The sequence below is a fragment of the Hippoglossus hippoglossus genome, chromosome 6, assembly GCF_009819705.1.
Source record: "Hippoglossus hippoglossus isolate fHipHip1 chromosome 6, fHipHip1.pri, whole genome shotgun sequence".
Taxonomy (NCBI): domain Eukaryota; kingdom Metazoa; phylum Chordata; class Actinopteri; order Pleuronectiformes; family Pleuronectidae; genus Hippoglossus; species Hippoglossus hippoglossus.
In genome coordinates this window covers 23,512,620-23,538,215 of record NC_047156.1, presented here as the reverse complement: position 1 = coordinate 23,538,215, position 25,596 = coordinate 23,512,620, and the positions used below count along the sequence as shown (strand labels likewise).

Sequence of the window (25,596 nt, the reverse complement as noted above, 5' to 3'; positions counted from 1 at the left end):
ATGACTGCCATATCCCATCCCCTTCCCAAAGGCCTTGCTTGGTACGGTACTTTGCCAGACTGCCGAGAACTTTGCCTTCATCAAGACCCAGGTGGTGAGACATGGTAGTAATAACAGTGTAAGCTCTGTTGATCTCTTCACCAGAGAGTATGCTTTTCTCATACTTCTTTGGGTCCAGCATGTATGCTGCTGCGTGTATTGGCTTCATGCAGAACTCTTGGCGCTTCTCCATCGATTTGACCACTGCGGTTTCCTCTGCTTGGAGCAGCAGGGAAGTGGGCAAGGCAGTTTGGATTTCTTCTTTGATCTCAGCAAACAGACATTGAACATCTGACAAGATGGCATCATCACCTTCTATCTGGGCAATAGCTACTGCTATTGGTTTGAGGATTCTCAGGCTGCTAGTCACTCTTTCCCAAAACACATCATCCAGCAGGATTCTCTTGATGGCACATTCCATGGCTGCAGACTGGGATATGGCCATCTCTTGCAGAGACTCCTTCCCCTCCAGTAGACTGTCGTACATGATGACAACCCCACCCCATCGAGTGATGCTGGGGAGCTTCAGTGTGGTGTTCTTGTTTTTTTCATTTTGCTTTGAGAAGTAGATTGCTGAAGCTACCTGTTTGCCCTTCACATATTTCACTACTTGTTTCGCTCTCTTGTACAGTGTGTCCATTGTCTTCAGTGCCATGATGTCCTTAAGGAGAAGATTAAGAGCATGGGCAGCGCAGCCAATCTGTGTTATGTGAGGGTAGGTCTCCTCCACTTTTGCCCAAGCAGCCTTCATGTTCGCAGCATTGTCAGTTACAAGTGCGAAAACTTTCTCCGGTCCAAGGTCATTGATGACTGCTTTTAGCTCATCAGCAATGTAGGGGCCTGTGTGTCTGTTGTCCTTTGTGTCTGTGCTCTTATAGAATACTGGTCGAGGGGTGGAGACGATGTAGTTGATAATTCCTTGTCCCCGGACATTCGACCACCCATCAGAGATGACTGCAATGCAGTCTGCTTTGTCAATGGTTTGCTTGACCTTTGCTTGCACTCTGTTGAACTCTCCATCCAGCAAATGAGTAGATAAAGCATGTCTGGTGGGAGGTGTGTATGCTGGGCGAAGAACATTCAGAAATCTCTTCCAATAGACATTGGCTGTGAGCATCAGAGGTGAGCCAGTTGCATACACTGCTCGAGAAAAACATTCATCAGCATTTCTCTGGCTAGGTTCATCCATTGAGTCAAAAGATCCTTTGATTACAGAACGACCAGGAGCTGTTGAGAGGGTGTCTGATGCAGCTGAATCATTTTCACTTCGAATGGAAGCAGAGGAAGTGGAACTCTTGTCTGGGGTTACTTGATTTGAGCCCTGAGGAAACTTTGGGCACTTGACTATATGCTTCTGCATCTTTGTGGCATTCTTAACATAGGTCTTTGCACAGTATTTGCAAATGTACACAGCCTTTCCTTCTACATTGGCTGGGGTGAAATGTCTCCACACATGAGATAGTGCACGTGGCATTGTTCTGTAGAATAAGATGAGAAAAAAGCTTGTAAAAAAACACTAATGCAATGCCAGAGATATAAATAGTTAGCTAAACAATTGGAATCGTCTTTAAAAATATTTTACAATTGAGGGATAAATGAATAGAAATAGGCTAGATGAACAGATGAACAATCCTCAATCAGCATGCTAATATATTTTCCCCAGTAATATCATCAAAACTTACCTGACTTGTCCTTGGGCTCAAATGCAGTAGTGTGGCCTCAATAGCCCTGCTGTAGTGTGCAGGATGCTGGGAATTATCTGTGCATGTGATGGAAGAATGCACTGCACATGGAAGAATGCACTGCGCATGTGATGGAGGAATGCACTGCACATGTGATGGAGGAATGCACAGTGCAGGGTTGAAATTCAACGTGCAGCGTGTGCTGCATTCCATACGTCTTTAAAATAGAGTTTTGAATGAAGTTTTTATTGCTCAGCATTTAATTTGCAGTAAAAAAAAAAAAATTCCTGAGCTTAACTTCCCATGGAAAGTTTCCGGAAAGTTTCATTGACAATAAAACCAACCGCTTTAGTGGTGCTCACATATCTGTTCCACACAAACCTTTTAATTGCAAAATATATAAAACAACTTTTCAGTGTATTTTCTTTATTATTGACATCACTGCTGTCCCATAAAATCTCTCCACCTCACTAACAAACACCTCGATGTCACTGTCAGAAAGTTTCGCTTCCTCTTCTCATCGCTTGATGCCATGACTCACGTCATGACTCAGCAGGATAATTTAATATTCACGAGGTGATTTGCATTGACCATTTATGGTTGAAAGTGGGCGTGTAGAGGGCGGGACATGAGGCAGATCCAAGTACAAACGTTTCCAGGTGGACTGTGATTTATAAAGTGAACATTGTGTTCAGGTGTTCGTGCACACGGGTTTTATAAATCGGGATTTTCTTTTGCGTACGCCATTTCCGGCTTTTGTGCGCACGTACACTTTTAGTATGAATCTCACGCACTGTTTTATAAATGAGACCCCTGGTTTGATAGTGCTACACTTTAAGTGTAGCACTATTCCCCCCCCCCCCAATCTGAGCAGTCTAGATCCGGGCATGTTGGTGAATGAGTTAGATTTTGTTAAGGCTTCTTGTATGTGCTCATGAATCTTCTGTTCTCAGAATATTGCTCTTTCTCTTTCGATTTTTCTGAAATGACACTGTTCAAATAGAATGAACTAACAGAATGATTGATGTAACGCTGTTGACTTTTTGTCTGATTTGTAGCCTCGAACAATCCTTTCTGATCATCAGCAAAAGACGCCACCAGGGCAATCAGAGAAACTGTTGGTGTTGCTAATCCTCCAGTCTCTGTGTGAGAGGTGAACATGTTTTAGTTTTTTTCATACAATCTGTTATGGATGTTCTTCTGTCAGTCTGATAATACATTTCTCAGGTTCACAGAACTGGTAAAATATCTGATGTCAACAACAGCCTGGTGTTATCAAAAGACATCACAAGCACAGCTGGAGTTTAGCCTGGAGCTTAAATGTTTGTTCGTTTTTGCTCCACATATACAAACTACAATTTAGTTTTCTCTTTTAAAAGAAATTCAAATATATCAACTTGATATTTATTAAAGCAAGCATTAAGAAGTATTATACACCCTTTACAAATCTCATGATTTGAAAACTACATCTGTCAGTTTTTGGGATATTTCTTTTTTTTATTATTTTAGTTTTTCATCTCTAGATGTCTTGGCATCCAAATAGTAACATAAGCTGACATGTTCCTTCATTGTAAACGACAGTTCTAATTTTGTCACTTAGTCATATGAATTATTTTAACAGATTAACACAGTATTATAAAAAGTGATGATACCTTTATAACATCATAACAGGATAAAATCCAAAGAGAGAAACACTTAATAGACAAACTATTGTGGTTGGTCCCAGTCTATTTTCATCTTAATGCTGTGAGGGATGCAGCAGGTGTAAATCATAAAGATGTTTGTATTTTGTCATGCTACTTGTAAACTTAGACAATATATGGAGAGCTGGAGGAGAAGGCGGGGCGAACTCAGTTTGGCTCGATGAACACTAAGCGGATTACGTGATAACTATAACCAAATTATCAGTATTTGTATAGGAACGATTCCATCCCAAGCTTTTTGATCCAAATAAAAACGATTGATCACTATATCAGTGATCACTATAAGCAGTTTCCACTGTAATAGTGTATTTTGTCTCACAAGCACTTGTGCATTTTAAATGGAACATTTTAATTGTGTCAGTAATGGTTAAGGAGCGTTGGTTTTCAGTGAGGAATAAAATTCAAAATATACATCGTTAATATGTTCGTACGAAACAAACAGTTTTAGACTTGAAGAAACCTGCTCTAAACTGTTCACTGGGATAAAAGTAGGCATTACTCATCACTTCTGGGCCAACTTGTTGATAAATCTAAATGTGTGAAATATCATGTTAAACATCGTAACTACAGATTTTAGTCAAATTGAAAAAGTTTATATTGATGATATAGAGAATTTGTATCTGTAAGTTCCTTAAAGTGTTGAGGATAAGACAAATACTTGACCTGATTGTATTATTTGCATAGAAGTGTGTGGTATGATGGTGACTGGCAGCAGCTGCACCAGTGCTGCTCTGCATCGCTGTGAGTATCGTTGTCATGATCAATGGGTGTTGTCACACTGCTACTATGCAACACAATCAGGAGAGGACCATGTGTGTGTTTTTTGTCCTTCTTGGTGGATTCTAAATCACAACATTTCATCAAGTTGGAGCTGGAAGAATTAATCTCTTAAGTCATTCACATAAAATGTATCTACATCACTTGTAAAAAACTATTATTTTCAAACCAAAATGCTAAATATTCCTTAGTTTTAGCTTCTCCACTGTGAGGATAGGATTTGATGCTGTTGTTTAATGTATATGGTGCTAAATAAAAACAATTAAATACTTCAAATAAAACTGTGGAATTACATCAGGCATTTTCCCCATTTCTTGACATTTCATAAATGAAATGATTCATCACTTATGGCCAATCAACAACTGTGTCTTACATTATGCACTGAGGTAAGAAATTGATTAATAACCCCTTCAGATGATTTATTAACAGCTGTGTTATAGCAGAACATGGTTAAGTAAGGATTATTACTGACAATTCATAGGCAGTTACTTATGTCGGAGCCACACTGGCTGGGGTTGCAGCGCGGAATGGCTGCACCACGGTTCTACTGCGTGTTGGCCCTTGGTGGTGTTTGGAGCTGGAGTATTTTTCTGTATTTAGCACTAAAACTCTTATATAGTGTTAAATCAAGTAGTTGGGTTAGGTTTTGTCATGTGATTTTCTTATGTAAATTTGTTGTGAGATTTGTACTTACTTATATGCACATATACTGTACCTTAAACTGTTAACAGCTAATATTTTAAACTTCAACTTCCAACTTGCCTCTGCAATTTAATAGCCGTTGTTATTGTTGACTGTCATATTGTGCTATTTTAAGATAGGAGTATTGGTTCTGGTACCATTTTAAAAGTATCATTATAGTACCAGTATTGCAAAAAACCAGAACGAAAAATTGTAGTTCCAAAACTGGGCAGTGAAAAAGAGATCAATGGCTCAAGGCTGGGCGATAAAACAATAAAGATAATTATCGCAATATAACTTTTCCTCGATAGAAATTGAAGACATGGTCGATACAACGTCAATAGAAGTCATTCCATCCTTGTTTTGACAGACAACATGAACAGCAATGATAATGAGAATAACTCCTTGCCGAACCAATCATGTGTCTGGAATAGAGTTACAGCCATGTCAGGTTTGGTTGACGCACACAGCAGAGTGTAGAGGCAGCAGCACACGTGCTAATGTTTGGGCTCCTGCAGAGAGGAGGACGACTCTGCATCGATGCAGAGACAGAACATAATCGATTCATGTTTTCTGCTACGTTCATTGTTTTAGCAATTTCCCGCCGCTGAATAATTATAACCACATCTGCTTCAGGATCAGACAGACACACATTAAAGGTCCGCTCGTCCTGTGTCAGAGTCTCTGTCGGAGTCTGTTTCCTCCTCACTCCCCCTCTGACCTGCACTCACATGACACTGTAACCATAAACATCATCACTGATCACAAGTTATTAGGACACGTACAGGAATGACGTTTACTTTCTGTTTGTTTGATTGATTTTGATCAATTTCAGATTGATCAAGAAACCGATAACTTGCTGACACTAATGTGAAGGGTGATGTTGAGATCTGGTTTTCACTAAAGAGGGCAGGTCTGGTTTGAGGGCAGTGGTTGAGATGCGTAAAATGTCACGTAAGTGGGAGTCACTCAGTCTTGACCTCAATCGGTTCTTGTTTAAGTTCATGACAGAGAATGTCTGCTCACACAAATATGTTGAGCCGAATAAGCTCAGCATTTTCTTAGCAAATGTTCGCATTTCTAGAAATCTCCCTTTATCCAGCTGCCCGTAAAAGTCAACAAGAGAAAGCTGCAGGTGTTTGGTGCGCCACTCATCGTCACACTGCAGTTCAATGAGCTCCAGCTGCAGCTTTTCAATAACTGCAAAATCCTGAAAGCGTTTGTTGAATTCCACAGAAAGAGATGCGATAGCTGTTGCATAACTCTTCATTTGCACACCAATGTTGTCCTGTGGGAAACTTTCAATTACCTCTTTCAAAGCTGTGAAGTGCGCGGTGCAGGGCTCTGTTTGGGACAAGTGTCTTTGGAAAAGTTGCAGTTTTGTTCTAAAGGCCTTGACGTGAGCGTATAGCTGGCTCACCACTGCATCTCGTTCTTGAAGATTAACATTCAGCCCATTCAGATGCTTCGTTATGTCAACTAAAAAAGCCAAATCAGCCAGCCATACAGGATCGGACAATTCTTCCATCGGCTGCCCCTTTTCACCTAAAAAAATTCTAATTTCCTCTGTGAGAGAGAAAAATCTCTGCATTGCGGACCCCCGACTTAGCCACCTCACATCGTTGTGATATATTACATCTCCATATTCAGCTCGGATGTCAAGCAAGAACTGCTGAAACTGTCGGTGGTGTAGAGCTTTAGCGCGAATATAATTGATTGCCTTTACAACTGATTTCATAACATGATCACATTTGAGATGTTTGGCACAGAGAGCCTGCTGGTGAATTATACAGTGGAGTTTTATAGCGTTACCTCCTTCTTCGCTGACTTTATTGCGGATCAGTGTGGACAATCCACGTCGCTCACCAGCCATGGCAGGCGCACCATCGGTAATGATCCCAGAAACTTTACTCCACGGTAGTTTCATATCATCAACAGCTGAACAAAGAGAAGCGAATAGATCCGTTCCTCTGGTTTGGTCTTTAAGGCTTTGGAGGTCAAGCAGCTCCTCTGTTACGTTCATGTTGTTGTCAACTCCTCTTAAAAAAATCAAGAGCTGTGCAGTGTCAGAAGCATCGGTGCTTTCATCGCAGGCTAATGAGAAATAATCAAAAGTCACTCCCCTGTCCCTCAGTTGTCTCTGAATATCTGACGATATGTCCTCGACTCTCCGTGCCACAGTGTTACGTGCCAGGCAAACATTCATAAATTCTTGCTTCTTCTCGGGGCAAATGTTCTCCACCATTTTCATGACACAGTCCTTGATAAATGTACCTTCAGTAAAAGATTTGCCATGTTTAGCTATTAACATGGCCACTTCGTAGCTTGCTTTGGTGATATTTTCCTTTGACTCACAGGCCCGCGTGAAGAATCTCTGTTGTGATGCCAGAGCAGCTTGCAGGTGCTTCACTTTTTCAGCGCGGTCACTCCCTGTTAGCTTGTCATATTTTTTAGCATGTTTAGTCTGGTAGTGTCTCTTTACGTTGAAATCCTTAAACAAAGCAACCTTCTCTTCACAAATGAGACAAATACAATTGCCTCGAATTTCTGTGAAAAAGTACTGTAATTCCCATCTCTCTTGAAAGCGGCGGCCCTCAGTGTCAACTTTCCTCTTTTTCTGTGCAGTCGCCATGGTAGAAATGAGCGGAGAAGGGGGCGCGGCAAGGAAGCAGAGCCAGATAGCATTAAAGTGATGCTGCCACAATGTGTTGAAAAGAGGAATTACTTTTTAAAAATGTATGATTTATTTATTCCGTTTGACAGTGCTAGCGGGCCACATTCCATTGTATTTTTAGAATTTGCCGCGGGCCAAAAAAAAAAGGTTCCCGGGCCGCAGTTGGCCCGCGGGCCGGACTTTGGACACCCCTGCTCTAGAGTTTATGAGACACATGTATCAACCGGCTACACGAGACGTTACATAACACGCACACTCAGAACATCAGGGTTAAAGTGACCAGAACGATCTGGAGTCATGATCCGACATCATCGGTTAATAACTATTTTAGAATATATGACTGGTGAATATCATATGAGATTATCAGTTTGTGGGTTAAGTGTAACAGAGATAAACACACACACACACACACACACTCCTGCAGACAGAAGTTCTTTCCGCAGATTACAACACAACGCAGTGTTTTAACTTCATTGTTGCAGAAGAAGCGACGCCCCATTCATCCATGATAATAAATATGAATTCAGCAGGTTTATATCGCGATCGATATCGACTGATATATAACAATTATCGTGATAAGATTTTTTCCGATATCGCCAAGCACTGCAATGGTTTAAAATATGACCTTTTAGTCATCACCATCCACACTAATGGAAAAAAATGTTTTTTGTGGTGTCCTCCAGCTGGAGAGCTCTCTGGGTTGCAGGGAAATGAAAAACCAGCAGCAGCAACAGCAGCTAATCACTGAAAGCTGCTCAGAGTGTCAGCACTTGCTGATGGTTGGCCAGTTGACCTTACAGCAGCTCTAGAGTAGTAGGGAGGTTTTATAAAATGGCAATTTGTGTCCTGCGTGGAGAATGACATCCCTGAAGGGAAAATGAAAGTACCACCTGGATGGTTTGTGTCGCTGATAGAGAGCGAAAGTGCTCCTCGTCTGCTTATTAAACCCCTGTGGGACAAATCAATTTCCTGCACAAAGCCAAGGAAATGAGGAGCCACAAACAGAAATCCAACTGAAACCCAACAGAAAGTTATTCACTGTGAATATCCAGCTTCTTTTCTCATTTGTTGGAAGAGATGCATCTGTATGAGTGGAACCGTTACTGCTGCAATCATCTGAGAAGAGATAGTGATAAAAGTAAGAGAGGCTCTAAAATGCGACAAAACGGGCTACAGAACAGGAAATGAGTTTGGAGTTGTGGAGTATTTCTAGTCAGAGCAAGAATGCACAGGCAGGCAGATCAAACTGAATTAAAGCTATGAATCTGCTTTTGAAAGAGAAAGTCACCACTTGAAGTTCGCTGTCAGTCTGAAAAGAGTTGAAGATGCCAAGGTCATCGATTCCCCAAAATACTTTAAAGTATTTAAGTAACAGAACAGAGCTACACATAATTCTTACACAGTTGCTTTTTTTGAGATTTCCTATCCTGATAAGAGCAGGCTTTTATCTGTAGTAATTATTTTAGTGTTATAATAAATTCCGAACAGCTCAGTTTTGCGGTGTTGCTATAACAACCAATGGGTTAGAGTTACCGCTGATCTATAACTTAAAGTCCTTTGTTTTAACGTATCCTTGCTCTTTCTTCACACTACTCTCCCTTCTTAGAGCTTAGAGGTGAAGTGTATTAGATAAATTATTTTAAAATCATCAGCATTCTGTACAATACAACTACATTAAGTGTATCAAAATGGTATTAAATCTAAAATATAATATAATAAATATAGAAATAGACCTATAGGCATGCAAAAGCAGACAGTACAAGTGTAACTTCACCTACAGGGCTCCAGACTAACTTTTTATATTGGTATTGGCACCAGTGCGCCTATTTCACTTAGGTGCACATAATTTAGGTGCACCCAAAATTTCTCACTCCTCCTTTTGGCAGCGCAATAATACACCTATTATACCTTTGCTTGACAGTTCCCATATACACCTCCCAAAAAAATTAAGGGAACACTTAATCATCACAGTATAACACCATGTCAGTTAAATGTCAGGGATATCAATCTGTCCATTTAGGAAGCACAAGTGATTGTGAATCAATTTCACCTGCTTTGGTGCAAATGAAAGTGACAACAGGTGCAATGGAGAGGCAAAAGTAAGACAAGCCCTAAAAAGGGGTTTTGCTTGTGGTGGCCATTGCTCTCTCCTTATCCTTTCCGACTGATTCTTCTCTAGGATGGCACATCCATATGTGCTTTCACAAGAAGGTTTGCTGTGACTCCCAGCACAGTCTCAATAGCATAGAGGAGATACCAGGAGACTAGGAGAGCTGGACAGGGCTGTAGAAGGGCATCAACCCAGCAGCAGGACCGGTATCTGCTCCTTTGTGCGAGGAGGAACAGAAGGAGCCCTACAAAATGATCTCCAACAGACTACTGGTGTGCATGTTTCTAAACAAACTGTCAGAAACAGACTCCCTGAGGGCGGCATGAGGGCCCGACATCCTTTAGTGGGACCTGTGCTCACAGCCCAGAACCGTGCGGCTCGATTAGCAAACGTCAGAAAACACCAGAATAGGCAGGTCCGCCACTGGTGACCCGTTCTCTTCACAGATGAGAGCAGGTTCATACTGAGCACATGTGACAGGCGGCCAGAGTGTGTAGGCCCCTGGATGACAAACGCATTGATGCCATTGACTGGTCCTCACGTTCCCCTGACCTAAATCAAATTGAGAATCTATGGGATGTTTTGTATCGGTGTATCTGACGCCGCCAAGTACCGCCACAGACTGTCCAGGAGCTCACTGATGCCCTGATCCAGGTCAGGGAGGAGATCCCCCAGGACACCCTCTGCCGACTCATCAGGAGCATGCCTAGACGTTGTCAGGAGTGCATACAGGCATGCAGAGGCCATACACACTACTGAGTCACATTATGAGTTAGAACATAATCAGCCTGTGATTTCCATTTTTTACTTAGATTTTTGTTGTGGTTTTGAATCCAGCCCTCGATGTTACGTTCAGGATGTGTTTAAACCCCAGCACAGAGACAGAACAGAGCACGATTCGAAAATGGAAAGTCCAAGGTTGTTGTCTAATCAAAAGGTGTGTGATGGTAAATTCTGCAGGGGAGATGAAAAGAGGAAGTGACACGACTTGATGAACAACAGAGACAGACCAGCTAAATGTTTGGAGCAGTGGTGCGACCAATGGAAATGTTTAGTCGCACTTCACAGATTTTTGGTCGCATGGAGCCCTGACCTACCTAAGTTTTGGATGAGATACCTCTACCAATGCTGAACGCAGTGATGGTAGGTGGGGCTAAGACACACCAATGAGATTGTAGATATCTTTAACTGAGATAGATAGTAATTATTTAGCTGAACTTTGGATTTCCAGAATTACAAACCACACACACATTAATGGGAAAAGTAGAACCTTAATTGTCATTGTTGTCATGTAATTATAGATCTTAGAAGTTGCAGTTTTGAAAAGTCAAAACAGTACATTTAATTCTGTTTTGACTAGTCAGAATCATGTTATAGATATCCTACATGAAAATCCTTAGTAGTCACAATGAAAGTTGGACGTCGATAGCTGTAAAGATAATTCTGGATCATCCAACTTGGTCTAGATTTGAAAATGTGCACAGCTTTCAGTGTTTCCTAGCACGAGTAGTCGCTGGTGGCAGAGGACTGCCTACCTTTTGTTTAAAAGCTGTAAGCCTTTTTGAATATATATAAATGTCATGATGTAGATACATTCCATATAGTTGGGAAGCATAACCCCTGCAAGGGCCAAAATGTTTTGAAACACTAGGTGGCATTAAGAGCTATCTACAGCAAATATATGTAGACTTGTATTTCATCAAAGAACAGTCATATGATTTAGTTTACAGCTTGAAAACGTGTAAATGTATAAGTGTGGAGTATCTCTTTAAAGAAGACCTTAAGGACACTGCTTGAGAAAACATGTAGGTCTTTAGACTTTTAAGTGTCTGCGGAGGGATCATCTAATGTAAAACCGTTCCAAAGCAATAGCTACTGTGAAGGCACAATCGCCCCCTCACCTCGACAGAGGGACAGCAAGGAGCAGCTGGTCAGAGGATCTGAGAGATAGTGGATGGAAACAGGGCAGAGGAGCTTAGAGATATACTAACACACCATCTGAGACGCCATCTCTCTTCCTGGCACCAGCTATCTTCATCAGCTACAAGACAAGGCTGACTGGCCAATGTCCACATAGAGAGTAGTGCAGTAATCCAACCGAGAGGAAAATAAGACCTTTGAGACAAACAGGGCTGATCCCATGTGACATGCATTGTCCCTCCACATACGAGAGGTCAATGAGTGTTGTTAGCATCACTCTGACCTCAGACAGTCTGCTTGTCCTACATTACTCTTCAGCGGGTGTTTCCTTATCTCTAATGAACAGTATTTCACAGTTTCCACCTCTTAAATGAAGGTTGAACAATTTTGAACGTGAATGGTCAGAACCTGCTGCTCTTCTTAAATTCACCCTCCTGGGGGAGAAATGGCAAACAACTGCATCTTCATTTAGACACAGAAAACATTGAGTAGCCCACACAAAGAGCTTGCAGCATGAAATAAGCCCACTTTGTGTCAGTGGAAAGTGGCACTTTGACTTCCTGAATGTACTTGTTGCTGGCAGCGCTGCAACAGGCAGAAGAATTATGGCTTAATTTTCCCAGACGAAGCCGTCCTCCTGACGCCTCATACATATGCAGGGAATGAGCAGCAGTTTGTGGTTATTTTGTTGCTCATGAAAACTTAAAATCTCACGCAGTACAATATGTCAGCTGTGGTTCACTGAGCATAAATTACCAGGACCAATGACATTTATGGGAGAGATTTTAGTCTGGCCTGAGTGCTCCACTGAGAATTGCTCCTCTGAAAACCAACCAGACTTGAAAATATTCGAAAATGACTGGATGAGGAGTTAGATTGTTGCACTGTAGGTGAGCAGGGAGATGAACAGGAAAGCTTGAGTTAATTTCCATCTTAATTTAACAGTGATATTTATGGTTAATTAGTTAATTGCTGGTCAAAAATGTACACATCAAGCTGAGTTCTCTCACTCACGGTGACGTCCTTAATGAAATACTGCACTCTTCAATGTGTCTTTTAAGCTGCAAACTAAATTATATGACAGTTCTTTACAGAAATACATTTATGAATGCCTTTTTTACCAAATTTAGAAAAGAAATCTACATTTATGGTTGAACATGGCTGAAAACCCCACCAAGTGTTTCAAACCGCGTTTGGACTTAGCAGGGCCAATGCTTATGTAGACTCAAACATATGGATTGTCTCTACTTCATGACATATTTATGGCATATATTTGAAAAGGTTAATAACCTCCAATCAAAGGTGGGTGGCCTGTGTCCCCAGACACAGTAAAGCCCTTGCAGTCTGGGGACCGGCTGCCTGTACCAGGGCTTCAATTGACCTTACCTCCGCTTCACTATGTTTTAAAGCCACTTTGAAATTCCAGGGAGAGACACAGTTAAATTTAAAGGTCTTATTTGTCCTTAATATATAGAGTGCTAATCTGAAAGGTTTCAGTCCTGGTTATTTGGTGACACCTGTAGTAACTGGTGGTAACAGTAAATGTGTTTTAATACCACAGGTCAAAGAAAAAAACCTTTGTCAATCTTTTTGTGACCAACTGTGATTTTATTGCTGCACTACATGAGTTTGTGAACTGCAGAGCTGTCTTATTTCGTAGACACGTTTCATTTTCTGTGACTACCTCATTTTCATAGTCAATGGTTTTGCATTAATACAAACGATACAGCTTTTTCCTTACTGGAGTGTCACCACAGACACCCAGTTCATAAAACACCTTCATCAATCATTAAAACTTTTGTTTAATGGTTATAAAAAGATTGTTTACATAGCTGCACACACACACACACACACACACACACACACACACACACACACACACACACACACACACACACACGGCATATGAAATATAGTTTCTGTTTACCACAGCAAGTGTTCTTTGACCCCATCTTCTTTTATCAACCAACTTTGGAAGTTGTTTTTATTCAGTTACAGATTTGCTCTGTACATATTAGGGTTAGGGTTACTCCGAACTTTCATAACGTAAAAAGCTGAAATATATATTTTAGATCATTGATATGAGCCTTATTGTTCACATTCCACTTTATCCATAACCCACAGCTGTAGGTTTCAGATGCAAGGATGTTAGTGGTCTGATTTGACAGATGCTGCGAGTAATTCCCCTTTAGGGTTAAGATCACAGTAGATAAAGCAGCAGCAGCGCTTTTGCTTTGTTTTCTAAGATTTCATAAATTTCTGCTGTAGTTTGTTCTGTGTCTGCTGCCGACCTTACAGAATGTCCTGATGCACTGGTCATTGGCTTCATTAAAGGTGGGGTCTGCAATTCTGGGGAATGACTGTCGATATTTGAACTCTGGACCAAAACAAGTTGGAACAAGCCACCACAAACAACACGATACTAACCAACTGTTAGCAGAAGTTATATTTACCTACCTGTCGAGCAGAAACAGAGCAACCTCTTCATCCCTTCCAACTCCCAGTGGTGTCTCCCCCGTCGAAACATCTCACTGAAGTCTATATGCCCATCTTCGCCCTTTCCTTATTTAATTTTCTTCTTTATTTTTTCCGTTATTTCGTTTGATGTTATCTGTGAGGCCTCAGCTTTTAGGATTTGGAGCGCTACTGTGGAAATGATTGTGGGTATAATTTCCTGTGTGATAGCTGTTAGCATTTCCAGTGGGAAACAGTAGTGGCGGTGGGCATTATCTAAAGCCACTTCTCATCCCTCCATAGAGGAAGGCAAAGTGTATCTGTGTAAAATCACTTAATGCACAACTCACAGACGTGTTGATTTCATTGGATGCACCAATGCAAAATAAAGCAGATTAAGCTGTGTAACCATTATAAGCTTACAGACATGTATACTAACGCTTAAACAATTCCTGTGCCACAAAATGGAGAAATAATATAAATGTACCAAAGAAATAAGGGATTAATGTTTTTATAAAAGAAAACTGAAACTAATGGCTGTCTACAAGAAAGAAAATCAACGTAAATCCAAGCTAAAATGGATGATTTTGAAAAGGATTAACAGTTAACTAAAATACATACAATTTGTGTTAAATTAGTTAAAATATTCATTGTGTTTCTTTTTAAGAATCTCCATTGCTTTCAAGACACAGAACATATTTTTTCTTTTGTGGCTTTTGTTGAAAAACGACATCCTGTTTGATAATGACTCTTCTCTGTAATGACGGTATCAAACTTTAAATATGAGTCTAATCTTGTACTTTTGTTCTATTTCTCTTCTACCCTGCCTTCCTCTTCTGCTCCATCATCTGCTCCCCCTCTGTCTCTAATTGATGACTTTCTCTCATGTTAACATTTCTCCTCCCTCTCCAACTCTCAATCTCTATTCTTTATTTCCTTTTTCACCTCCTTCACCTCTCGTCTCTCTCAGGTGAACAAGCAGCAGCTGCAGGCGGTGAAGGAGCGATTCCTGGCCTTCCTCAACGGAGAGACTCAGATTGTGGCAGATGAAGCTTTCTGCAACGCTGTGAGGAGCTACTATGAGGCAAGTGACTTCATGTTTACTCTACTCCCCGTGTAAAGGGTCTGAGTCCTCAGCTGGCATTTTTTGAGTTGGAGCTCTTCCCCTGTTGGGGATGCGATGGTATTTGATACCATGAAATTGTAATCGTATTTGGACTCTGCCCAAGCATGACATTTGAGTTATGCAGGAGCAGATTGTTGGGTTAAAGTTGAGGACATTTTCAAAGGTTATCACTTGGGCTGCAATATTTCACACATCAATTTAATACATACTGTGATTTATTTTGCTGAGACATTTGCTGAATAGGCAGAACAGGCTCACAATATGATAATGATGGATTAACGCAACACACTCCTCTGAACAATGACTGTATATAATGATTGACGACATGAAAGCTCCCAAAAATGAAGCCAATACATTTGGATCGCCCTGCAATATCGTTTGTAAACCCCACCTTCTCCAATTTTTGCCCTACAGCGAATACATATTTGAACAAATTGTGTGTCATGTCAAATTCGTTTGAACCTGATTCTTGTAAAAACTAACAAACACGTAACCATCACGTGTATGCTAGATAGTTTTACATGCAACAAACATTTTTAACAGAAAATCAAGGCCTTGTCTATACCACTGCAGATATGTTTTTGAAATGTTATTTTCTCCCTCTTTTTTTAAAAGAAATTTCAGTCCACACAACCTGCATTTTACAGAATATCTCTGTCCAGATGAGAACACAAAACTGACAACAAATGCTCAATCAGGTCAGTAGGCGGTGCTAAAGTCAGTGATCCGTCAAATACCAGAGAAGAACGCTGTGGTCCAAGTAATATTGGTTGAGACTGACGCCTGGCAATGTCAGTAAGGTGACATTGCCAGGCGTGATGCCAGTGATGCTAAATTCAGCTGCAAACTTGTATTTAGACCTAGTAGTGCTAACCAAACGTAGAAAAACTCTTATACAGTCGCCAGTGTTGTTGTTCCTGTTGCATGCTCATGACACAAAGCAATAGTAGACACAAGTGAAGTAAGTTGTGACATCATTGTTATCCAAACAATCTGTTTTACACAGAGATAAACAGAAACCTGAGTTTTTGAAAATCTGCAATTTGGAAGGTGTAAAAATCACTGTCCCTTTAATGACTTAAAACACTGTTTGCATGTGGATGAGTCATCTCATCCCGTTTGCATCACTCGGGTTCTGTTCACCAACTGAACTGTTGGACACATACAAAACTATAAACTGGTATATTAACTGACTCTGGTTTGCAGAACTTTCCTGAGACTTCCTGGTTTGGGGGCTTGTAGTTGCGTGCTGTGGTTTCAAACTGTCCCGTGTTCACTGGTGGTCGCGGGAGTGGTGTGACTTTGTCCTCCTCCACACCTCTGATGACAGAGTGGTTGTTGAGCTCTTATGGCACAAAGTAATTAAATTTAGCAATAACAGACTGAAACAGATTAAAAAAAAACGATCCACAAGCACTTTTCTGTTTGTGAGGGAGTTTCTTTGTCTTTAGAACCCGACTCCCCTCTAAAACGTTTTCATTTTCTTCACCTCCCTCTGACCACCCCACCCTCATGTCACCACACAGCCTCTCTCTGACATTACTGAGAACAATGGGCCTCGTTCACCAACCATTCTTATAAAGAGAAATTACCTTATCACTTACACTGTTTTTACAAAGATTCTGACATTCACCAATGTTTTCTTGTCTGGGATTTGTTCTAATGTAAGAACAGAATCTTCGCACACTAAAGAGCAGTCTTACACACACTTAACTACTGACATGCTTGTACAAATAATCAGTCATTGTGTTTTATCCAATTCTACAGTTGTAAAATATAGCATACTATCTTATCATATATACTATGTGTCTGGTTTGTGGTTCTTTATAGCTTACAAATAATCTACAGAAAGAAACTCATAATTAAAAAAATATGACAAAACGGTTTCTGTGCATATTTTTTATTCTGCAAATTTCATTTTATTTCTTTAAGTATCTTGAAGATTTTAAACACACAGACCATGTTGAAGAGGAAAACACTTCTACTTAACTTACACTTATCAAAAGAGCCACCTATCTTTAGATTTTACACTCAGCGTATATATATAATGAACACAGAGCTGACCTTCTGCCTCTGAGATGGGCGATCACCCAGCCAACGTTACCGACCCAACCTCAAAACTATTTCAAAAATGTATGTCTGAACCCAGTCCGGCCTGTGAACTTGTAACATGCCATGTTTGTTTGTTTTTTTGTGGATGTTTTATACACACTACTGACACTACAAAAGAGAACAGATTTTTTTAGGTTTTTAGTCTAATGCACCACCATCTTTAGAATTTCGTTAAGGCATCCTTGACTTCTTTAGAACACGTCATGAATCTGACATAGGAACTTTCTTAAGAATGAATCTAAGAAAAAACTTCAGAAGATATTGGTGAATCAAACCCATTGTAACTCTCTCTCAGAGAACATCCATACACTTTGTGAAAGTATTTGTGAGAAACACATGCATTTTACAAGGATTTTACATTTCTTTGCTGCCTTTCTGATAATTTTTCTTGAAGTTGCTCGGTGTTTGATGGAAAATCTGTCCTAACTCTTTCAGAAACACTGTGACTCCCCTGTTACCTCATGTCTCCGTCCACAATTGTTGGAGGACAACTTTGAGAAGAGATTGCAGTGAATTTCCTCACTCTTTTTATTTAATTTTTACACTCATGTCTCTCTGCAATATGCCCGTCCTCTCCCTGTATCTCCTCTCATCTTTGTCATCCCGTCTTCGCGCCTATCATCTTGTATGAAATGGAGATCTTATCGGAAGCCGGCCGCTCGTCGTCTTAATTGCCCGCAAGTGTGAGACGAGAGGATCTCCCTGAGACTCTGTTTGTGTTGCTGCAGAGGAGCTGACAGGCCATGATCAAAGAGAGACAAGGAATTGTCCTCAGTGGACAAAATAATCCCTAATTAAACTAAAAACAAAAAACAAACGTCATGCATCAAATGTCCTCCTGTGTCCTCACATACACACATAAAACTGCAGCAACAGGGATTAGTGGTGTTTTTCATTAATCATGTATAGTCATGGCAGATGTTCCACATTGGGGAAGAGGGTTCTCACTACAGAGCATCAGGAGACAATACGTTTTCAGCTTCTTTTCCTGCTCTGCATGATTCCTGACGTGTGTGAGCAGATAAGGGCTTCCCCTTGTATTCAAAATTTGAACATTCATTCGAACGTTGGGGGGAAAAATAACAACAAAATTATTTGGTCAATGCTGTTAGACGTAATAAACACGACGTTTATATACTTGATAGACTTGTGCAGGATATTAACTACTGGAGAGAGACGGAATTAGGGTCCCCTTATATGATCAGCCAGTATTTGGAACTAAAGTCCAAGTAACAGGCGTATAACCTTGGCCTATATATTGTTTATTTGGACTTGTAGAATCATTTAGTGCCAGATATTGTTGCCGCTTTTGTCTCGCCTAGAAAGAGGAATTTCAGACACAATTGAATGAAGATTCACCAAACATAGTCACGCATAGTTTAACGTTTTTTTATTCAACTGTCAACTGCAACACATGGCAACGCCATTACGACATTTTCACCGCACACAACCACCTCACCACCCATGTGTCACCAGCAGTCAAAGGGGAAACAATTTTACCGTAAAGTACAGAGTAGAGGGGAAATACATGTTAACAATCTCCCTATATCTCTTTTAAAAATAATAATAATTATACCTTTTTGAAATTTCAGAATTTTACAAAACAAAGTCATCTAGTGACCATAAACAAAATTATTCCTTGGTGACAATGTGAGCATTAAGAGTGGATTTGGCAAAAGAAGAAAAATATAACAATACAATCAAAAGCATTAGAGCCGAAGCGAGCTGAGCTTTTGTATCTGACCAGAGAACCTCTTTGATTTTCTTGCTTTGTATAATTTCCTTGAGTCTCTTCTCTGTGACATGTTTTGTTGACTTCAGGGCATTGAATAGAAAGTGATTATCGGTCACACAGATCAATGGAAGAGCATTCAGTCCAGCATTTCCAGTGGTGAGCTCTGAAAACAGCGTTGCCAGGAAGATAGTACTGTCTATTCCATCTGACATAGCAAGGGTTTCTCCCGCAAGAGTTCTCCACACCACATGTCCGATTCTCTTAGCCTGCCAACAGAGGCGGGGAAACTTCCCCCTTTCTCCCATGAGGGTAATTAAAGTTCCCCCCTTTGTACCTCCATCTGAAAGATTGCCTAGGGAAGCGTCACTGAAAACAATAAGGTTCAGAGTATTATTGTCACCCAAACGATGCTAAACTACAGGTGTCAAACATGACGTCTGGTCTGCTTAGCAACCCACGGTGTCTGTCCTATTTTTGACTTCAGCTGTTTCTTTTTCAGTTTCATTAAGGGGGCATCCCTCTGTATGGCACGTGCTGTTTGCAAATGGAGCGGTTATAGATTATCAATGCAACTGTGCTGATGTATCTGAACTACACCATCAACAGTAGCAAAATCCATCCCTACATAGCAGAAATGTTCATGCTCCTCGCATCCAACATGGAACGCAGACTTCAGTAGAGGAATCACATCTGTCGAAATGTTTTGTGAGCCTACCCAAAGAAAATCAACATGACATGCATGTACTCCAGCAACCTTAAACGGCTCATTTAGCCAATAAAAGACTGCTGGATCGACATGTGACATTTTACCAACTGTACTCGGCATGATTTCTTTCACTTTGTAGTACCAATATAGTGATGGGTCGGCAAGACCATATACAAATTTCTTTAGTTTCAATAGAATACTGCTTGCTCCAGGTGGGGGGGTGGATATACATATCTCTGGACAGTTCCATGCCCTACAAAAATGCAGATTTGATCTCCATAGAATGGATTTGCCACTGATTTTGACAGATTACTGCTAACTGCTAAGAGATTCTGAAGCACTGGTTGGGGAATCTTTCTATAACTCGTGGATATTAGCCTCTGACTAAAAGTTGTGCTTTAGGTACAATACCTTTGGGGGTTTCTTTGAGATAACAGACCCCTCTGGTGGAGATACATTTTTGACCTTGCTTCCACAAAAACATCATTATTGTGTCAGTTCTTTATTTATTCCTGTTTGGCTGCATCAAATGAGATGTCTTTAGTTATAAGTATATCAGCATCCATGTTTTCTTGTTCAATGTTAAGACTATCAATGTGTGACATGTCATCTGACTCCTTTTGCCCATCACTGCCGTCAGGTTCAAGATGTTGCAGGATATACCACTTCTTGTGCTTTTCTGCGGCTTTGCCTGCTCTTCCTAAAACTCTGGCTTTATGTTGAACACCATCATTTCTGTTTACAAATGTTACAGTATAACCTGCTCTTAACTTTATACCTATAGAAGAGACAGTGTTAGCACATACCTTGTGCTCTGTCTCAGCTTGTGTCACATTTGTTTGTGTTATGGGTGAGTGCAACTCTTCTCCTGCATTCAGCTCCCTGTCACTGATGTTGTCCTGTTTACAGACACTTATCCATTGGTTAATGAATGAGTTGACAATTTTTATTGTGTTTTCAATGTTCCCTGCTCTATAACGTGTGAAGTGGCCGATTTATATGCGGGTACCATACACCAGGTTCCAACTCATGCAGGTCCACTGCTACTGTCTCATTTAAATCCAAAGCTAGAGATAAATCCACAGCCGGCTTTGGCTTGGTCTTGCTGTACCTCCGGCATATGTCACAGTCATGTACTATTTGTTGCAAAATGGTGAAACAGTCTTTATTTATGGAGCTTTGGATGAGCCTCTGTAGTTGATCTGCGGATGTGTGGCCAAACTGCTTGCGAAGTTTCAGGAGAACTTTGTGTTTCTCATCTATGGACAAGTTTTCTGTGACCATAAGGACATCCTCTTCAGTATGACTCTTCTCAGTGTCTCTGTCTCTAATGTCCACACAGAAGTGGCCTGAACTGGTGAAGTCAAGAGGCACAGACTATGGTATTTTCCATGTGGTATTTTCCATGTCCAAAACTGTTTCAGCCCTTTTAGGAATGTTTTACTTCCTAACGTTTTCTCTGGCCTATTTTAGCTGGTAGTTTTACTTTTCTGGTGGCGTACACTATATTTCCATCTCCAAATCGAAATGGTGTGCAATTAGGAATTTCTGTTTGCAGCATCTGGTTAACGCATCTGGCGCATCTTGATCTCTTAACGAATTTGTCCAGTGGATTGGTGCCAGGTAATCTTTGTTGTCCACTCTGTGACATGACATTATTCAGTTTGCCTTTTGCTTGTGGTCTTTACTAAGTGATGAACACCACATCCTGGTTCACTTGTATTCGGTTTGATGTACCTGACGTTTCCCTCCGAAAAAAATCTGTTTCAGTGCTGACTTCATCGAGACGAACGTTAATTCCGTGCATGCTGTCGATGCCTGCTCTTCTTAAGCTAACAGGCAGTGTCATGCGGTACTTATTCATCCGGTTGTATCTCTGTTCAAAGTCAAGAATTTAGTCCGCCATGGACACAGCACTGACCTTTAAAATGCCATCAACGTAAGAGAAGCACTGTCTTTTTTCCCCCTTTAAGAACACCTCGTTCAGTGTCCCTTACAATGTCACCATACTGTCATCACTGTCCAAATCATCTGCTGGTATTTCCATGGCTGTTTCCCTGGCTCTTCCTTCAAGCTCTAGAAAGACACCAATGACTTGTTTTTGTTTGTCGAGCTCTGTAACACGTCTCCAGATATTGTCTGGCTTCGTCAAACTTCGGTGGAACTTTGTAATTAGTAGCCATCCTCTGCTACCAATGTTAGATCTAATAAACACAACATTTATATTCTTTAAAAGGTTTTTTATTCAACTCTCAACTGAAACACATGGCAACCACCATTACGACATTGTCACAGTCATTTACAATTTGTTGCAAAATTGTGACACATACTTTGTCTTTATTTACGGAGCTTTGGATGAGGCTCTATAGTCTGTAGTTTGAGCTGGTAACATATATCCTGTGGCAAATGTTTAATATGTATTCAAGAGTCATTTGTTAAACAGAGCCAGAGAGTCCATTTATTGTTTTTCCTGTCTGTGGTTTATGTTTTATTTATTTAGTATATTTAAAATGTTTAGTCTAATTCAAATGTCAGACTGAATATTCTTCTTCTCAATTAAGTCAATTGCTCTTTGACAGGGTGTCATCAAGTGTTTTAAAAAAGCAGTAATAGCCTTTCTCCAATACATTGGAGAAAATAAAATGTTTACTATTTGAAGCAACAGCAGTAGCAAATACCAGTGTTGATCATTTGGACAAACCAAGTCTTCAAAGATAAGTGGTAGATTGCAAAGTAAACACCAGGATTGGATGGCATTTGAGTCCTCTCCCAACTTCAGGGCAGGTGGTTTGTTATTTTGCTCCATGTAACCATAGTTAAAGCTCTTGATTCTCCTGTCTATTTCCTTTGACGGTGTATACTTATCTAACAAATGCAGTATCAGCAGTTTAATTTCATACTGTGCCACTCCCTCCAAGTTATCATGCATAATATCGACAGAGAAATTTTCCCATATTAAAGTACTGCAGGGAATTTAGAATACAAGAGCATTTAACACCCATCACATATGGAAGACTGTTTTTTTTGTCAGTGTTCTGCATGAAGTGCTTGAGTTTGCATAACTATGTTTGATGAATCTTCATTCAATTGTGTTTGAAATTCCTCTTTCTAGGCGAGACAAAAGCGGTAACAATATCTGGCACTAAATGATTCTACAAATCCAAATAAACAATATAGACCAAGGTTATACTCCTGTTACTTGGACTTTAGTTCCAAACATGGGCTGATCATATAAGGGGACCCTAATTCCGTCTCTCTCCAGTATTTAATATCCTGCACAAGTGGATCAAGTATTTTTGAAAAGCCACACGATTTGATGTTTTGGGCATGAAATACGCACATCTTAAAAATACGCAAGGTGAAATAGATTACTCCTAACTTGTATATTAGGATGTTTGTAAATAAACAAACAAAAACTGCCTGTACCTGTACGTGTACGTACTGGTACAGGCAGACAAAGTAATAAACACACATATAAGACACACAGAAGCTCCGTCCACCAGGGACAACAGGGTATTGCCATTGTTTTTTACTTTTTATTCTGCTGCATGCTCTGATTGTAAAAAACTTGACACTTTTACCAGCTTTGGAAGAAAAAACGATTATAAAATCTAAAAATAGCATGTAGCTCCAGTAATGTTGTCTACCTTCTTGTATTCACCAAATCTGGAGTCCATATGTTGGAAAACAAGGAGACTACTTATATTTAAGATCAACAAACATCAAGTGCCATCTGCCATTGTGATCTTAAACCAGCTGTTGCTGGACTTTGCAGATAGTAACAACTAGGGGTTTAACTGTACACAAAAATCCGGGTTCGCTACGTACCTCAGTTTAGAGGTCACGGTTCACTATGTTTTCGCTACAGCATAAACGAGGAACAGAAACCTTTTTTTTTTTCTTTTCTTTTTAATTAACATTGGTGAACTGACAGATTATGGCTGTCTTTCTTACCTAAAAAAACGTAAATTTTACAAAAGTAAATAAAGATAAATATTCTCTCAAATAAATAAATATTCATTAAGGCAACATGTAGAAAATTAACAGTACTTACTGTTATTGTTTTCAAATTAGCAGCTTTACATTTGGACTGTGCAACATAAGTAGACTCTTCAAAATAAAAAAGGCTTTTGTGCCATCAACTTGTTTTTGTCCGTCGTCGCTTAGTTGATTGTGAAACTGAAGTGCTCCCACACAGCAGACTTAAATGATGAGGGAGGGTCTTCAAACTCATGTTTGTCTGCGGTCGTCATCACCACGAGCCCGGGAAGCACATTCTGAATTTGAGATGCACACAAATAAGTTCCGCACGGGGACTCGCTGCATTCGTTCATTACATGTGTGTACCGAACCGAAAGGCCCATACCGGAAATTTTCGGTTTGGATACATGTACCGTTACACCCCTAGTTATAACTATCAGATTTCTTTGATTTGATTATATTTATAGTGTATATATACCAGCATTTGTCTGAGACTATACTTTGTAATGTTTGTTGTTGCGCACTCAGCAAAATCACGACTGTTTGCTGTCCTGGCTCCTAAATGGTGGAACGAGCTACCCAATGACATCAGGACAACAGAAAGTCTATACATCTTCCGCCGCAAACTAAAAACACATCTCTTCCGACTATACCTTGAATAATACAGTAGTCTGGCTTTCTTGAAGATAATTGTACTTTCTTGATTCTTGTTGTTCTGGGTTTGTACCCTCATGGTTGAATGCACTTATTGTAAGTCGCTTTGGATAAAAGCGTCAGCTAAATGAAATGTAATGATGTGACCTGTTTTCATTGACCTTGTGTTCAAGCTCCTCATGACAGACTCGTTACATCTTTAAGAGTCTGTATGTTGAGAACCTGCAGATGCATGTTTCCTTCTGCACTGAGAAAACTCCAATATAGACATTTGCACATGTTTTCACTGTCTGTACACCCCTGCAGTATGTGAAAGATAGACAAATCGAAATCCAGACTTAAATGTGAGCATAGACTGTATATATAGATGGACGTAGCGTCCCTAACGTCAACCATTGGTATCTGAAGAGCATATTTGAGGCTCATAGTGGGCGATTCCCCCGTCGCCATCTTGCCAGTGCCTGACTGTTCCTAGTTCATGTCGGAGTCTGCTTCAACCTCACCCCCCCTCTGACCTGCGCTCACTTTATACTTTAACAATAAACACCATCACTGATCACAAGTTATTAGGACACGTACAGTATTTGACGTTTACTTTGTGTTAGTTTGATTTGTTGTAGAGTTTATGAGACACATGTTGAAACCTGCTACACAAACCAAGACGTGACGTGACGCGCACAGTCAGAACATCGGGGTCATGGCCTGAACGATCCAGAGACATGATCCGACATAATCGATTAATAACTAAATACATGTGATTATCAGTTTGTGTGTGAAAGGGGAGAAACAGACACACACTCACACACACCTGCAGACTGAAGAGAAGTTACTCCGGCAGATAATGCAATGTTTTGTGTATTCGAATCCATGACTGCTGGATCTTATTTGAATCGTGAGGCAGGAGTTTGTGGCATGTTTTTTTAGCTTTTACCAATATTTCCAAATCCATATAGACATAAGAAGAGTAGAACCAGGAGAAAAGGCCCAAACCCAGAGCTGCAGCTTCTGTAATAATCTGTACTGGATGTTTTGGGTAAAATCTTCCCTAATGTTTCCTGTCTTTAATATTTTTGACAAACTGATAAACTGTTGCTGCTTTTCCTCAGGCAAACAATGTTTCCTTTCATTCATGAAGATATCAGCTTTTATGTCTTTAGTGGAGGTGATGAACCTAAAACAATGACATGAAGTTGAACCTACATGTTTGAACATTACAAGGTTTTCATGGTTATGTAGAGAGAC

The 25,596-nt window shown here is 40.3% G+C and overlaps 1 protein-coding gene across 15 annotated transcripts in view; it reads left to right on the top strand.

The window, feature by feature from the left end:
• The window catches only part of cadps2 (Ca++-dependent secretion activator 2), a 226,713-nt gene that overhangs the window by 30,112 nt on the left and 171,005 nt on the right, over positions 1–25,596 (top strand). For all 15 annotated transcript variants that reach the window (XM_034587879.1, XM_034587886.1, XM_034587884.1 and 12 more), the window contains exon 2: positions 15,011–15,124. In XM_034587879.1, the coding sequence (XP_034443770.1) occupies positions 15,011–15,124 (114 nt within the window). The remainder of the gene's footprint in view (positions 1–15,010; positions 15,125–25,596) is intronic.